The 18,003-nt window shown below is 41.6% G+C and overlaps 1 protein-coding gene across 1 annotated transcript; it reads left to right on the top strand.

The window, feature by feature from the left end:
• The first annotated feature begins 1,001 nt into the window (after positions 1 to 1,001).
• Positions 1,002 to 15,874, top strand: LOC106573731 (heat shock factor protein 4). Its single transcript, XM_014149045.3, has 14 exons — positions 1,002 to 1,262; positions 1,764 to 1,796; positions 2,475 to 2,583; positions 2,898 to 3,025; positions 3,112 to 3,236; positions 3,827 to 3,902; positions 4,130 to 4,197; positions 6,677 to 6,776; positions 6,976 to 7,091; positions 9,867 to 10,058; positions 10,409 to 10,517; positions 10,718 to 10,783; positions 11,091 to 11,195; positions 13,303 to 15,874. The coding sequence occupies exons 1-13, from the start codon at positions 1,137 to 1,139 to the stop codon at positions 11,148 to 11,150; spliced, it is 1,308 nt and encodes a 435-aa protein (XP_014004520.1). The 5' UTR covers positions 1,002 to 1,136; the 3' UTR covers positions 11,151 to 11,195; positions 13,303 to 15,874.
• The last annotated feature ends 2,129 nt before the right edge of the window (positions 15,875 to 18,003 follow it).

Here is an 18,003-nt window from a genome sequence, read left to right as displayed (position 1 = left end):
CAGGTGACATCAATAAGGGATCATAGCTTTCACCTGGACTTACCTGGTCAGTCTTGGAAAGAGTGTTCCTAATGTTTTGTGCAGTGAGTGTATAGAACCCTTTGTAGGGTTCTTCTTTACTGAACCAAATCTAGTTCCATATAGAACCCTTGGGTTAATTTTGGTTCTATATAGAACCTTAAGGGGTGCCATGTATGAAGAAAGAATATAACTATTTTGGTTAAATCCAGAACTTTTTTTTCTAAGCATGCTGTACAAAAGTTGCTACTCTTTTTGAACATAGCCTATATGTCAGCCTTAAATATAAGCTATATTTTCAGTGTCACTATTTTGCATTTATGTTTTGTACTTTGGTGTTTCTTTTTCAGTGTTGTTTCAGTGATTTTCATCACATCACAATTGTAGGCCCTACTTCTATTTGTATTTATGTTTCAGTTTTTGTTTAGTGCCTAAGGAGCTTAACTATTTGTCATGTGACTAAACACAGATCAAGATACATAAAAAGGAGCATTCTTCCGAGATGCAAACAAGAATTCCAATTACATGGTCACAAATAGGAACTACTTTTTATTTCTGACCGGGATTTGGAGATTATCCTTATCAGATTTTATCAGACAGTCAGTTAAAATAACTTAATATTTTTTGGGGGAAATCAATAACCTTTGTGACACAAAACCAGTGGGTATTGATACACAATTCATGCAAAGCACATACTGAAATATGTACTCTTTCTAAGGGTTAGATGATGTTGTTATATGATATTTATGTGTTTGTCTATGATCTGTGAAGATAAGTCATTGAGGAGTCTCAGTATACACACACACACACGTATTCACCAGCACTCCTGTGCTGTGTCATATTGTCTGGCATGACAGTGTGCTATTATTCTAGGCTTTGTGATGGCCTGTATTGTTTTCCAGTGGGGTCTTTTGTTGTGTTGGAGGGCTATGGTGACGCTGCAGGGGCAGGTTTGTGCTGACGATGGCCTGTAGAGATGACAGGGCCTGATATGGCCGAATGACTGGTCCAGAGAGAGTCAGCAGCAAAGCAGCTCAGAGATGGAGTAGGACCTGTGCACATACACACTCTTACACATATTCCGAATAACACCGCCTTGCTCCAACTGAAGTGCAGCCATGCAGGAATCTCCTGGCTCCATTGGTGTGGATGGAGGTTATGCCAGTAATGTGCCTGCCTTCCTCACCAAACTGTGGACCCTGGTCGAGGACCCGGACACCAACCACCTCATCTGCTGGAGTGCTGTGAGTACCTGAAGCTCTGACTCTTCTGATTGGTTAAGTTGGTTAAAGAGAGTCAGAGGTCTTTCATACAGTTCAATATATTTAATGTGTTTGATAAAAATTACAACAATGAGAAGATAAGTAATGGTTAGGTGCAGTGGCAAGATAGTACTTGTCTATTACTCATAGTTCTATGTTTGACTATCAAATTAATTGGATATCATGACTGTTTATACTCGGGTTGACTGAAACGTGGATGTGTTTAAACCTTTGGTTAACCCAAAACATGTGCCTTGCATTCATCGGCAGCATTCGATAGATCTGGAGGGTAACCGAGTAAATGTCTTCCAGTGTTGTTCCCTTTATAAACTAAGGGTATCATCAAAAAGTATGATTAGTATCGATCATATCAGTATTGTATCACACATCTTCACAGTGTAAGGAGTGGTGAATGAGACCACACACTAAGCAATCCCTGACATCTTTATCTTTGTACCTGTTTGTGTTACTGTTATGCCCAAGACTCCACAATCTGGCTTACAGAGTCCTCAAAATGTAAGTGAGTAACCATCTTTGAGAGAATCATGACTTCATCATGTTCATTAAGTGATTTTTGCTGACTGGACACATATGGGGATAGAAACATTGACATACAACATTTTCTAAATCATGTAGCCTACCTGTTTAACACTTAAAGAATGTGCTATTGGACTATGATGAAGTGACAAAAGTCCATAAGCTTGGCATTGATTTAGTGTCTCAGAGGTGTGGGTACAGTTTGCTGGTACATCATTTTTTACCTCAACCTTCATTTTAGCACTTAGAATTCTTAGAACTTAGAATATATATATTTTTTTATGTAAGTGCCTAAGCTTCCCCTGTTCCGTTTGAATCCAGTTAGCCTGTCAAAAAATAACTAGGATATACACATTTCTCAGAACAGATGTTATATGGACTTCTTGGTATAAAGCAAAAAATACACTTCCTACTTGATCAACCTTCACAGGATTTATAGGACTGAGCATTATATGTTTTTGACATTGGGCTGGTTTCCCGGACAGCCTAGTCCTGGACTAAAAAGCATGCTCAATGAAGAATCTCCATTGGGACTGCCTTTCGGTCCCTTTAACTTGTCTGGGAAACTGGCCCTGAATGTTGAATTGAGGTAGTCAATGTCTAACCAGTGTTTCATAGAACTTAAACACAAACCCCTATTTTGGTTATGTCCCTCAGACTGGGACCAGCTTCCATGTGTTCGACCAGGGCAGGTTTGCCAAAGAGGTGCTGCCAAAATACTTCAAACATAACAACATGGCCAGCTTTGTCCGTCAGCTCAACATGTGTGAGTACCTCTAGAGAATAGAGAAATACCCTGTCAGATTTTTAGCAGTATTTAGAAGTCAATTGTGTAGGAGTGACTTTTGTATTGCTTATGTGTAGGTAGGCTATGCATTCATTTATGTATTTCAGTGTTTGTGCCTCTGGATGTGTGTTTGTGTGTTTGTGTGTGTGTGTGTGTGTGTGTGTGTGTGTGTGTGTGTGTGTGTGTGTGTGTGTGTGTGTGTGTGTGTGTGTGTGTGTGTGTGTGTGTGTGTGTGTGTGTGTGTGTGTGTGTGTGTGTTGCTGTGTGCCGCTAACCTCTGGACTGATGTACAGATGGCTTCAGGAAGGTGGTGAACATAGAGCAGAGTGGTCTGGTGAAGCCAGAGAGAGACGACACAGAGTTTCAGCACCTCTACTTCCTGCAAGGCCACGAACACCTGCTGGAGCACATCAAGAGGAAGGTGAGAGAAACCTAGGAAATAAAACACACACACACCAACAAAGTACACATAGTGAGACCTCTGTGTCTGTTCGTCTGTGTGTTTAGGTCTCCATTGTGAAGAGTGAAGAGACTAAAGTACGGCAGGAGGACTTGAGTAAGCTGCTGTATGAAGTGCAGGTACTTCGCAGCCAACAAGAGAACATGGAGTGTCAGATGCAAGACATGAAACAGTAAGTATATGTGCTGATACATGGCATCAATCATAATTCTAACAACAATTTTTGACACCTACTAAATTAATACAATTACTATAATCAGTACTGTAGTTGGTTTAATGCCATAAAAAAATGTGGTTGAAGGCCACTGAACTGGGACAAAACGTATTACTAACCATACTAAGCCATACTGTATGTAACAGACTCATAGTCCATCCTCAGTAGCCCATGCATTGTCCCTGGCCTCATTATATGTTCCAATGGTTTGGTCTATTGTCTACATTGGTTTAAGAGAACATTCAGCTGCTCACCTGACTGTTGTGCCCTATAATAGCATCAGGTGTGCTGGTCAGGTGGTGCATGTGTCAGGTAGCACAACAGGTGGTCTTGTTACGTGTCTCTATCTGATCTGGAATCAGTGGAATCAGTGGTGGTGACATCTGGCTGAGCCCTCAGATAGGACACATCAGGGTGAACAGGCTGAAATCAGAGCATCGCCCAGTAATCACACATATAGATCACACACATGTGGGATGTGTGGGGTGGTGAGTGAAGGGGTGATAGTAAACTGGTGAATGTCACAGTGGTCTGTCTTACTCCTCCAGGCAGAATGAGGTGCTGTGGAGAGAGGTGGTCTCACTGAGACAGAACCACACCCAGCAGCAGAAAGTCATGAACAAGGTGAGAAATTCTCAGTTAACATGACTATACTGTGTGTGTGTGTGTGTGTGTGTGTGTGTGTGTGTGTGTGTGTGTGTGTGTGTGTGTGTGTGTGTGTGTGTGTGTGTGTGTGTGTGTGTGTGTGTGTGTGTGTGTGTATTAGAGAGAGAGGAAAAGAGAGAGAGAATGGGGAGTCAGAGTGTGTTATTTTGGTGCTGAATCATTCTCTGTTTTTTGCTCCTTTATAGCTGATTCAGTTCCTTTTCAGCCAGATGCAGTCAAACACAACAAGCACTGTAGGAATGAAGAGAAAGCTGTGAGTACACTGCCTCGCTTTGTTGTGCGTGCACACACACACAAAGGCTAAGATTCACAATACATGCACTCAAAAACACATACACACTTGTATGTACATACACTCGTTAACACACCATACTAACAAATCGACAATAGTAACACAAACACACAAACACAGCAGTGGGAATGGCCAACTCAGCTGTATGTGGTCAGCTGACGCGCAACACAAGCCCAGCTTGGATGAATGGACCTGAATGCTGAATCAGACCTACTGAGCCCTAAGCCCCTCACACACACACAATCACTCACCCATCCCTCCCATCCTCTCACACCCACACCACCCCACTGAACCAGGGCGCATGACCCTCTACCCTCTATGGGAAATGCACCATCAGCTTCTGTGACCCGTGTGAACAAATCGGTCAAAGTCAAAGAACAAGGGACAGTGACATAAAACACTCATATTTTCCCTCATTTCATCTGTCACATCCATACGGCCAAAAGATTTAGAACTGACATCACTTTAACTGGACATTTCTCAGATCTGTTTATACCGTTTCCAATAACATTCATAACACTGTGCCATAGCTGGGTTCTATAATGCAATTTATGCTGTCATTGTGCCCCACTGTTGGTGGTTAGTAATGGAACACTCTTAGAAAAAAGGCTGTCCCCATAGGACAGTGGTCACCAACCGGTCGATCGCGATCGACTTGTCGATCTCCAAGGCATTTCTAGTCGATCGCCAAACATTTCTCTAAAAACCCAACGATAAAGCCTTGTGTTCCTATTTTTTTTTATTAGTCTCGGGCTGTTGGTGGTAGGTGCAGCCAATTCAGCTGTCCTGCGCGCCGGATAGGCAAACTGTTGCCATTTTATGTGCCTGAAGTTACAAACTCTGCCTTCCCGGTGGGCCTGGAGAGGAAATCAAGTGTACTATGCCAAAACTGGCCAATCAGATTGCTCAGATGACCGAGTCTGCAGTGACGTAACAGGCATAAAAGAAAGCTTCAGCAAAATTGATACTTTGACATTTCAAAACCATGATTAGAGAGAGACTGTCAACAAATACAGCAAAGAGCTGCTGTTTTTATGAGTGAGTTCATGTTTAAGTTCTTACTCAGCACTGTCAACACTTTGTATTAAACACTTTCATAAGCCATAAAATGCGCGTTCTTCCTATTTCCACTCAGCGCTACAACAAGCAGTGCAGCAGTAATGAATAAGTAGGAAAGTGTATCGATAGGCTTGCGTTGTTATTATTATTAGCGGCTTGGGTCTTTTAATATCGAGGAATATTTCACTTTCTCTGATCATATGAGTAACAACATGAATTTGTGCACGAGGCAGAAATAATGCGGTGCGACTCGAGTTTCACCATCAGCTAGAAGACGGTGTCCCTTTTTGGTCAGTGTCAGTGGAGGACAGGGAGAGTGGAGGGATGTTGAGAGACGGACCCTCAGTCTGCTGCTCTCTCCCTTCGCTGAGACTGACCATCAGATGCAGGCACCATCAGCCCAGTAAAATAAAAAGCTAATTATTTAAATGTATGCTCACTCAGCTGTGCCTCACAAGTAATACAACAATGGATCTATTACCGTTGTGATCATATAGCCTACCTCAAATTTTGAAATATATATATTTTTTAAATGTCCCGAACAACAATGCATTAGCAGGTAAATTCAAGCAAAGCCAGTATGCGGTGATAATGTATTGGACCTATAGCTTAGTGCACAAACCTCATTGCTACAGTACTGTTTTTAATTGGTTATTGTTGCATAGGCTAACATTTTTTAAGTCATGTTAATAAAAAATCAGAGCGGTAGATCTCGGCATGCATTATGACTCAGAAAGTGATCTTGACTCAGAAAAGGTTGATGACCATTGCCATAGGATAACCCTTTTTGGTTCCAGGTTTGGAAAAGGTTCTACATGGAACCCAAAAGAGTTCTACCTGGAATCAAAAGGGTTCTACCCAGAACCAAAAAGGGTTCTTCAAAGGGTTCTCCTGTGGGGACAGCCGAAGAACCCTTTTAGGTTCTAGACAGCACCTTTTTAGATATATTACTGATCGAGATATTACGTTATGTGCACACTGCCTTTGCAAAATAGAAACAGCAGTGGTTGATATAAGATGAATAAAAGAAAATTATCAGAAAAGTCAATGACATAATGTAATTCATAACTCTTCTCAGTTGTCAAAAAGCAAGTGGGTTTTTCAGTGTTTTAAGGCCTACATGTTTGATACAAGCGTAGCTTTATTAAAAATGTAGTTTCTCACAACTACCACTGCTTTCTCGACTCACCCTTCCAATCCATCAGAAGGGTTCCAGTTATTTCCCCTTATCCTCGGCTCTCATCCAGTAAGGCTATGCAGACACAGCTGTCTATGGCTCTCGGTCTATAAAAAATGAGTTAACAGTTCCAAGAGAGTACTTCCATTGATTCACTATTGATTTCTCTATATTCCCCATCATGGTGATGCTTGGCCCTCCTAGTCCCCTGATGTTGGACGATGGCTCAACCACGCCCCCAGCCTCCAAGTTCAGCCATAACAACCAAATGGAGCCCCTGCATGAACCGTTCTATATCCAGTCGGTATGAACCCACTCTACCTTTCACCATTACACTATTTTTTTTAAAGTATGGTGCTAGTTGTACTGTGTTTCTAGTTTCCAGCATTGGGACATCATGACTATCATATAAACAAATGTTATATTTTTAACTGTATAGTGTCTGTCAGGCTATGAGCTTCACAAACCTTTAATTAAACTATTTTACTGTTCCTTCTCCACAGCCATCCACAGAAACAGCCTCTTGCTCCAATAGTGCAATGACAGGAGGACCAATCATATCAGACGTTACTGAAATGTCACAACCCAGCAATATGCAAATGCAAACAGAGGAGACAAGGTAAGTGTCAAAGAACAAAAGCAAAGACACATTTTATCCTGTAGTGGCTTCCAAAGCAGCAAAATCCAGTATGTAGTCGAGATTGGAAGAAATCTGTTGTTGAGAAGCCTTTTTCAGCAGGACTGATATAAACCTCTGCTGTTTTCAACCAAGATCTCAGCGATCATTGCCTCATTGCCTGCATTTGTAACGGGTCTGCTTGTCAAACGACCACCCCTCATCACTATCAAACGCTCCCTAAAACACTTCAGTGAGCAGGCCTTTCTAATCGACCTGGCCCAGGTATCCTGGAAGGATATTGACCTCATCCCGTAAGTAGAGGATGCCTGGTTGTTCTTTAAAAGTGCCTTCCTCACCATCTTAAATAGGCATGCCCCTTTCAAAACATTTAGAACCAGGAACAGATATATCCCTTGGTTCTCTCCAGACCTGACTGCCCTTGACCAGCACAAAAACATCCTGTGGCATTCTGCATTAGCATCGAATAGCCCCGTGATATGCAACTTTTCAGGGAAGTCAGGAACCAATATACACAGGCAGTTAGGAAAGCTAAGGCTAGCTTTTTCAAGCAGAAATTTGCATCCTGTAGTACTAACTCAAAAAAGTTCTGGAACACTGAATGTCCATGGAGAATAAGAGCACCTCCTCCCAGCTGCCCACTGCCCTGAGGCTAGGAAACACTGTCACCACCGATAAATCCACTATAATTGAGAATTCCAATAAGCATTTTTCTACGGCTGGCCATGCTTTCCACCTGGCTACCCCTACTGCGGTCAACAGCCATGCACTACCCGCAGTAACTCACCCAAGCCTCGCCCATTTCTCCTTCAACCAAATCCAGATAGCTGATGTTCTTAAAGAACCGCAAAACCTGGACCCCTACAAATCAGCCGGGCTAGACAATCTGGACACTCTCTTTTTAAAATGATCTGCCAAAATTGTTGCAACCCCTATTACTAGCCTGTTCAACCTCTCTTTCGTATCGTCTGAGATTCCCAAAGATTGGAAAGCTGCCACGGTCATCCCCCTCTTCAAAGGGGGAGACACTCTAGACCCAAATTTCTACAGACCTATATCTATCCTACACTGCCTTTCTAAGGTCTTTCGAAAGCCAAGTCGACAAACAGAACAGATTACCGACCATTTCGAATCCCACCGTACCTTCTCCCGCTATGCAAACTTTTTTCAGAGCTGGTCATGGGTGCACCTCAGCCACGCTCAAGGTCCTTAACAATATCATAACCGCCATCGATAAGAGACATTACTGTGCAGCCGTATTCATCGACCTGGCCAAGGCGTTCGACTCTGTCAATCACCACATTGGCAGACTCAACAGCCTTGGTTTCTCAAATGATTGCCTCGCCTGGTTCACCAACTACTTCTCTGATAGAGTTCAGTGTGTCAAATCGGAGGACCTGTTGTCTGGACCTCTTGGAGTCTCTATGGGGTGCCACAGGGTTCAATTCTTGGGCCGACTCTCTTCTCTGTATACATCAATGATGTCACTCTCGCTGCTGGTGATTCTCTGATCCACCTCTACGCAGACGACACCATTCTGTATACCTCTGGCCCTTCTTTGGACACTGTGTTAACTAACCTCCAGACGAGCTTCAATGCCATACAACTGCTCTTAAATGCAAGTAAAACTAAATGCATGCTCTTCAACCGCACCTGCCCACCTGTCCAGCATCACTACTCTGTACAGTTCTGACTTAGAATATGTGGACAACTACAAATACCTAGGTGTCTGGCTAGACTGTAAACTCTCCTTCCAGACTCACATTAAGCAATCCAAAATTAAATCTAGAATCAGCTTCCTATTTCGCAACAAAGCATCCATCACTCATGCTGCCAAACATACCCTCGTAAAACTGACCATCCTACCGATCCTCGACTTCGGCGATCTCATCTATAAAATAGCCTCCAACACTCTACTCAACAAATTGGATGTAGTCTATCACAGTGCCATCCGTTTTGTCCCCAAAGCCCCATATATTACCCACCACTGCGACCTGTACGCTCTCGTTGGCTGGCCATCGCTTCATACTCGTCGCCAAACCCACTGGCTCCAGGTCATCTACAAGTCTCTGCTAGGTAAAGCCCCGCCTTATCTCAGCTCACTGGTAACCATAGCAGCACCCACCCATAGCATGTGCTCCAGCAGGTATATCTCACTAGTCACCCCCAAAGCCAATTCCTCTTTTGGCAAACTTTCCTTCCAGTTCTCTGCTGCCAATGACTGGAACGAACTGCAAAAATCACTGAAGCTGGAGACTCATATCTCCCTCACTAGCTTTAAGCACCAGCTGTCAGAGCAGCTCACAGATCACTGCACCTGTACATAGCCCATCTGTAAACAGCCCATCCAACTACCTCATCCCCATACTGTATTTATTTATTTATCTTGCTCCTTTGCACCCCAGTATCTCTACTTGCACATTCATCTTCTGCACATCTACCATTCCAGTGTCTAATTGCTATATTGTAGTTACTTCGCCACCATGGCCTATTTATTGCCTTACCTCCCTTATCTTACCTCATTTGCACTCCCTGTATATAGATAAAAAAATGTTCTACTGTATTATTGACTGTATGTTTGTTTATTCCATGTGTAACTCTGTGTTGTTGTATGTGTCGAACTGCTGTGCTTTATCTTGGCCAGGTCGCAGTTGTAAATGAGAACTTGTTCTCAACTAGCCTACCTGGTTAAATAAAGGTGAAATAAATCAAATAAATAAAAACAGATAAGACTGCTGTGTTTCCGTCCCCACACAGGGATAAGTGTATGATGCTGATCAAAGAGGAGCCAGTGAGCCCAGGGGTGCGAGGCCGGGGGGAGGGGGTCCCACTGGGCTCTTGTGAGGTGTGTTCTGAACCCCCCGTCCTCCCTGTTGCCATGGTACAATCCGTCCTGGAGGGCCGAGGGTCTGGAGCAGACAGGAGGCTCAAGAGACCTGCTCTGGAGAGGTAGAGACACACACACGAACAAGAGACCTGCTCTGGAGAGGTAGAGACACACACACAGAACAAGGAGACCCTGCTCTGGAGAGGTAGAGACACACACACAAACAAGAGACCTGCTCTGGAGAGGTAGAGACACACACACGAACAAGAGACTTGCTCTGGAGAGGTAGAGACACACACACGAACAAGAGACCTGCTCTGGAGAGGTAGAGACACACACACAAACAAACAAACATGTCCATCAGTTTTCCAAGCTCAATAATACGTTTTACCTCGTTTTTTATTATTACATATGAATGTATTGTTTTCCAGTGAAGACCTAGTAGTGTGATATGATGTGATGTGTGTTGTAGGCCAGAGGTACCTGATGCTGAAGAGAATGTGGACATGAGTCTGGAGGACCTGCAGCTTCTCCTGAGGACCCACCAGCAGAGTGTGGAGCCCACCACTGCTGTCATGGATGTGAGTAATACCCTCCAAAACTTGGCAGACACAGAGTTTGTTCCAGGACTGTGTCACAAAGGCATGGGACACAAAATGACTGCAGGAACAGATATAATACCTCCCATTTGAAGATCTGTAGTTTCTCTTCACTAGGTAGGAGTGAGTCAGACAGTGATCACAGCAGCTCAGATTGATATGATGCTGTGCTGTCTTTACAGCCATTCAGTTTCAACCTGCCCTTGAGTGAGTGGAACTTTACCGATATGGATTCCAACCTGAAATCAGTGAGTGGAATGTGTTTATGGTGTTTGAATTAGCTCTGCATATATTGTCTTAAAGTCCAGTTATATTAAGTGAATCAACCCGCCAGTAAAGTCAGCGCAAGTTGTCAGTTACTTGTCAGCCATACATTTCTATGGCTTTAGTCAGACAAGGACAGGTAATGGTCGAAAAATGTGTCAACAATATGCCTTCTTACTTCTTGGGTAGATGAATTAGTGTGTGCTGTGCAGGTAGCATCTCTGCAGGTGATTGAAAGTACTGGTCAGTGTTATCTTCAGGTGTAGCCCACTCTGTGTTGCTGTGTTCCAGTACATGTTTCAGAGCCAGGAGGCAGAGGCTTACCCCAACGCTGGTTGTGAGGAACAGTGATGTCTTGACAGATCCGCTGGCACATGCTTGTCCTGGCAAAGGCAGGTAAAGTATATATATGGCACACACTCAGCTACATCATTCATTTAATCAGATGGCTCATTCATCACAAAACCAGCTAATATTGCCAATTACCTTAATGATTTTGTCATTGGCAAGATTAGTAAACTTAGTGATGACATGCCAGCAACAAATGCTGACACTACACATCCATGTATAACTGATCAAATTATGAAAGACAAACATTGTCATTTTGAATTCCTTAAAGTGAGTGTGGAAGATGTCAAAAAAAAATTGTTGTCTATGAACAATGATATGCCACCGAGGTCTGACAACTTGGATGGAAAATTACTGATGATAATAGCGGACGATATTGCCACTCCTATTTGCCATATAGTCCATTTAAGCCTACTAGAAAGTGTGTGTAATTCCGTTACAAAAGAATAGTAAAGCCCCCCTTTACTGGCTCAAATAGCTGACCAATCAGCCTGTCACCAACCCTTAGTAAACTTGTAGATTTTTTTTTACCAGATATAATGATATTTTACTGTAAACAAATCGACAACAGACTTTCAGCACGCTTATATGGAAGGACATTCAACAAGCACGGCACTTACACAAATGACTGATGATTGGCTGAGAGAAATTGATGATAAAAAGATTGTGGGAGCTATTTTGTTAGACTTCAGTGAGGCTTTTGACATTATCGATCAGTCTGCTGTTGGAAAAACGTATGTGTTATGGCTTTACACCCCCTGTTATATTGTGGATAAAGAGTTGCCTGTCTAACAGAACACGGAGGGTTTTCTTTATTGGAAGCCTCTCCAACATTCCCCAGGGCAGCTGTCTAGTCCCCTTACTTTCTTCAGTCTTTACTAATGACATGCCAATAAAGTAAAGCTAGTAGAGTAAAGCCAGTGTGTCTATATATGCAGATGACTCAACACTAAACACGTCAGCTACTACAGCGACTGAAATCACTGCAACAATTAACAAAGACCTGCAGTTATTTTCAGAATGGGTGCCAAGGAATAAGTTAGTCCTAAATATTTACAAAACTAAAAGCACTGTATTTGGGACAAATCTTTCACTAAATCCTAAACCTCAACTAAATATTGTAATAAATAATGGGCAAATTGAGCAAGTTGAGGTGACTAAACTGCTTGGAGTAACCCTGGATTGTAAACTGTCATGGTCAAAACATGTTGATACATCAGTAGCTAAGATGGGGAGAAGTCTGTCCATAATACAGAGCTGCTCTGCCATTTTAACAACACTATCAACAAGGCAGGTCCTACAGGCTCTTGTTTTATCACACCTGGACTACTGTTCAGTAGTGAGGTCAGGTGCCACAAAGAGGGACCTCGGGAAATTACAATTGGCTCAGAACAGGGCAGCACGGCTGGCCCTTAAATGTACACGGCGAGATAACATTAATAATATCCATGTTAATCTCTCATGGCTCAAAGTGTAGGAGAGATTGACTTCATCACTACTTGTTTTTGTAAGAAGTGTTGACATGCTGAATGCACCGAGCGGTCTGTTAAAACTACTAGCACACAGCTCAGACACCCATCCATACCCCACAAGACATGCCACTGAAGGTCTCTTCAATCCTCAAGTCAAGAACAGGCCCACAGTACTACATAGAGCCATGGCTACATGGAACTCTATTCCACATCAGGTAACAGATGCAGGCAGTAGAATCTGATTTTAAAAAATGATAAAAATACACCTTATGGTTCAGTGGGGACTGTGAAGAGATACACACAAAAGCACAGACACACATTCACATGATAAGACACGCACACTACACACACGTGCACATGTATGTTTTATTGTAGGTATGTGATAGTAGAGTAGTGGCCTGAGGGAACACACTTAATGTGTTGTGAAAAGTGTTATGAAATGTAATGTCATGTAATATTTTAAATGGTATATAACTGCCTCAATGTTGCTGGACCCCAGAAAGAGTAGCTGCTGCCAAGGCAACTACTGATGGGGATCCTTAAAAAATACAAATACAAATACACACAGCCGTATCTCTTACTGGATTTGTGCATAGTTGAATGACGATTCTATGGACAGCTCAGTTCGTGTGTAACAATAACAGCAAATATTGACTTTTCTTTCTTTTGCATGTCCTTTTCAGGCCAGAAAACAAGACATTCCTCAAGGCTCTCAGATTTGTTCCATCCCCTGTCGTCATGTCTTAGATCCAGCCTACCTGACCCAATGTGAGCAGAGCAGGGGGGATTCTTGTCACTCAGAGCTCTGTGGGCCTATCTTCCATCCACTAGGATGTCCGATCTGGGGAGTTTTCTTCAGAAGCACTGTATAGCTTTTCAGAGAACCAGAGTTGAATCTATTTGGAATTATTCAGACTTCTTTCACTGATGTTCAACAGTTTTACTGGTGGGGACCCTGGCAGTTGTGACTTCAAAGGCTGACCCACAGGACATCCTAACATAAGCAATGGCTTCTCTCCTAAAGCTGGACTGATCTACAGTCAGAGAGCCTGACTGTGGGATCTCAATTCATGAAAGACCAACCGACCAGTTGACATTTCAAGGATCAATTCCGAGTACAAAAGTGGAGTTTGGAGTATAAACGGCACTATTACGAAGTTCCAATATTCTCTGCCATCATGCCAGCGGTAGTATGAAAAGTTGCATCATACCACGGTGGCCCTGGTTTGTAAGCACTTTAGTCTCTGTGTGAGAGTTTCTGCTTGTGGAGCTGATTTTTTTCCTAAATAGCATATTTGGTTGTATAAAAATATTCTCATGGCAAATACTATATTTGTATTTAAAAATGATATTCATAAGATAACAGAAATAGTGTTACTTCTCTTCTGTATGTTTTAATGTGAGAGGTCTAGGAAATATTTGATGATAGACTTCCCATTTGAAAAAACAATGAAGACACCATACATTGCTTTTTTGCACAATTTGTATCAGTATTTATTCTTAATCACAATCTATATATTTCTCTTGAAACACTCAGTGCTTTTCCTGTGCATAAGAGTAACTTTGATTTTCATCAAGTTGTCTATGATGACTACTAGGCTGTATATAATATAATGCATACATTAGTAAAATGATAACAATAGGTAGATGACCCAACTTCATCTGAACTCGCTAAAGAGGGAGGATAAGATCAACATGTAGACTCGCTAAACAGAGAGGATAAGATCAACATGTAGACTCGCTAAACAGAGAGGATAAGATCAACATGTAGACTCGCTAAACAGAGAGGATAAGATCAACATGTAGACTCGCTAAACAGAGGATAAGATCAACATGTAGACTCGCTAAACAGAGAGGATAAGATCAACATGTAGACTCGCTAAACAGAGAGGATAAAATCAACATGTAGACTCGCTAAACAGAGAGGATAAGATCAACATGTAGACTCGCTAAACAGAGAGGATAAGATCAACATGTAGACTCGCTAAACAGAGAGGATAAGATCAACATGTAGACTCGCTAAACAGAGAGGTTAAGATCAACATGTAGACTCGCTAAACAGGGAGGAAAGAGAGATGTTCTAGTGTCACTAAATCCGTGTCCATCTATTTAAGTGTCTTTATTCTTCCATCCATCTAGCTTTCTACCACATCCCTCTTTTCAACTTTTCTGACTACTATAAGATAATTTATTATAGATAAACATTCTGTCCTACCATTGATTTTAGTGGTGGTTAAGGGGAAAGTAAGGTTTGATTTCAGGACAGACAAAGAGCCTCCATTTGTTTCAGAGACAGGTCAAATCCCATATTGGGATTATATCGGTTTTATACAAACTCCAGAGGGTGCGGACATGGAATGATGATGTAGGAGATGGGTGCAATAACCCCCACCCTCTTTCTCAATGATCTGAGCAGGTTCATATGATTTTGTTAGACATCAAACTGGTCGGACACATCAATGGGAGACACAAGTTGCTTTAAAATGTCACCTGCATCAAGAACTGTCTACCAATGTGTGAACTTCACACATTACCCAAATGCAAAAAAAATTAAAAGATCAGTATACCTGGCCGCCTAACAGCTGTTGTCACACCACCATTTTTGTGGTTTTCAAAACGTTGTAAAAAGATGTGACTGAAAACTGAGCTGTGTTTGTTGGAGGCAGCTGCTGACATGCTCCGCAGATAATATGGGATTTCTTGGAATCCATTAGAATCTGAAGAAACATCAATTCACTTCCTTTGACTGTGGAGGACACATCCACATGGAAAACAGCCCAGGTCTTGCCAATCTTCCTTTTGAACTGATAATACTATACTGTGCAATATTACAGTTGTGAGAATTCACAAGGGTGCAATACATCAATGACCATTGGAATGTAGAAAGTAAGTGTATCATAGGCTGCATCATGGTAAGTGACACCTGTAGCTATAACTACAAGAGGAAAATATATGGTGGCGTATAAATGAAATTGCACTAAGAATGATCATTGTACTAGATTTAGCAGTATTCATTTAGAATTATTTTTTATCAGTGTTTTCTTTATTACTGAAATATGAGTGTTTCTCTGATTTGCTAGGAGTGATACTTTCATTCAATTGCTATTGTATATATAATTTTTTTATTCATTTGCACTGGTAAAGATGGGATGTTTGAAATATACATAATGGTTGTCAGGATTGCAGACTCATCAACATGTTTGTTTTCTGAGGAATCATCTGCTGTAACAAAAATAAATCCATGGTCATAATGCGTCATTGTCTATGGCTTTGCAATGGCAATGTTGTATATGGGTAGAACTGGACAAAAGTCTAAATGAAACAAAACATTTATTCTATGTATGCAATGACAATGCAAATTGTAAAAAAATAAAAGTTAGCATTGTACAAGCGCTCTTGCTTGCATGTGGGAAAGAGACAGGGGTGAGGGGTGGAGTATTTAACCAAAAAGAGGCCAATCATCAAATTATAGTATTTAATGTATGTGATTAGTTTATAATTGTAAAAAAATATTTTGAATTATTTCTGTAAGAATTGGAATTTTTAATCTCATCCCAAATGTAGGAAAAACTCTCATATCTTTGCGGGGTGGTAGTAGAACTGGGCGGTATGGCCAAAATATCATATCAAGATATGTTTTACATTTTTGACAGTATGACAGTATTTGATCTTTTTTGGGATAAAACAAGTTCTAAATATGATTTATAAGTGGTGCATGACCCTAGGCTGGCAACACATACATTATAGATTATTTTAATTGGTCTTTCTACATTCTGATTGTTTTTTACTGTTCCATCCAACTTCAATCAATAATGTTTTGCATTTTCATCAATTTGTGCATTTCCTGAACACATTTTTTTACATTTCCATGATATGGGCAAATTTCATTTACATTTTACATTTTAGTCATTTAGCAGACGCTCTTATCCAGAGCGACTTACAAATCTTTAGGCCTATTATGATTTAGATCAAAACACTTGGGGGAAACTGTTGGAATCATGGAAAAATAATGATTATTCTAGTTATATAGTTGGAATACACTGAGTGTATAAAACATTAGGAACACCTTCCTAATATTGAGTTGCATCCCCTTTGCCCTCAGAACAGTCTCAATTTTTCAGGGCATGGACTCTACAAGGTGTCGAAAGCATTCCACAGGGATGCTGGCCCATGTTGAGTCCAATGCTTCCCACAGTTGTGTCAAGATGGCTAGAGGTCCTTTGGGAGGTGGACCGTTCTTGATACACACAGGAAACTGTTGAGCGTGAAAAAACAGTTCTTGACACACTCAAACCTGTGTTCCTGGCACCTACAGTTGAAGTCAGAAGTTTACATACACTTAGGTTGGAGACATTAAAACTCGTTTTTCAACCACTCCACAAATGTCTTGTTAACAAACTATAGTTTTGGCCAGTCGGTTAGGACATCTACTTTGTGTGTGACACAAGTAGATTTTCCAGCAATTGTTAACAGACAGGTTATTTAACTTATAAAGCACTGTATCACAATTCCAGTGGGTCAGAAGTTCACATACACTAAGTTGACTGTGCCTTTAAACAGCTTGGAAAATTGTAGAAAATGATGTCATGGCTTTAGAAGCTTCTGATAGGCTAATTGACATCATTTGAGTCAATTGGAGGTGTACCTGTGGATGTATTTCAATGCCTACCTTCAAATTCAGTGGCTCTTTGCTTGATATCGTGGGAAAATCAAAATAAATCAGCCAAGACCTCAGAAAAAAATGGTAGACCTCCACAAGTCTGATTTCATCCTTGGGAGCAATTTCCAAATGCCTGAAGGTACCACGTTCATCTGTACAAACAATAGTACGCACGTATAAACACCATGGGACCACGCAGTCGTCATACCGCTCAGGAAGGAAACGCGTTCTGTCTCCTAGAAATGAACGTACTTTGGTGCGAAAAGTGCAAATCAATCCCAGAACAACAGCAAAGGACCTTGTGAAGATGCTGGAGGAAACAGGTACCAAAGTACTGTATCTATGTCCACAGTAAAACGAGTCATATATCGACATAACCTGAAAGGCCGCTCAGCAAGGAAGAAGCTACTGCTCCAAAACCGCCATAAAATAGCCAGACTATGGTTTGCAACTGCACGTGGGGACAAAGATCATACTTTTTGGAGAAAAGTCCTCTGGTCTGATGAAACAAAAATAGAACTGTTCGGCCATAATGACCATCGTTATGTTTGGAGGAAAAAGGGGGAGGCTTGCAAGCCGAAGAACACCATCCCAACCGTGAAGCACAGGGGTGGCAGCATCATGTTGTGGGGGTGATTTGCTGCAGGAGGGACTGGTGCACTTCACAAAATAGATGGCATCATGAGGGAGGAAAATGATGTGGATATATTGAAGCAACGTCTCA

This window comes from Salmo salar, chromosome 16, assembly GCF_965601325.2.
Source record: "Salmo salar chromosome 16, fSalSal1, whole genome shotgun sequence".
Taxonomy (NCBI): Eukaryota; Metazoa; Chordata; class Actinopteri; order Salmoniformes; family Salmonidae; genus Salmo; species Salmo salar.
Note: the sequence above shows the minus strand (reverse complement) of the source record. Positions and strands in the feature narration are given on the sequence as shown.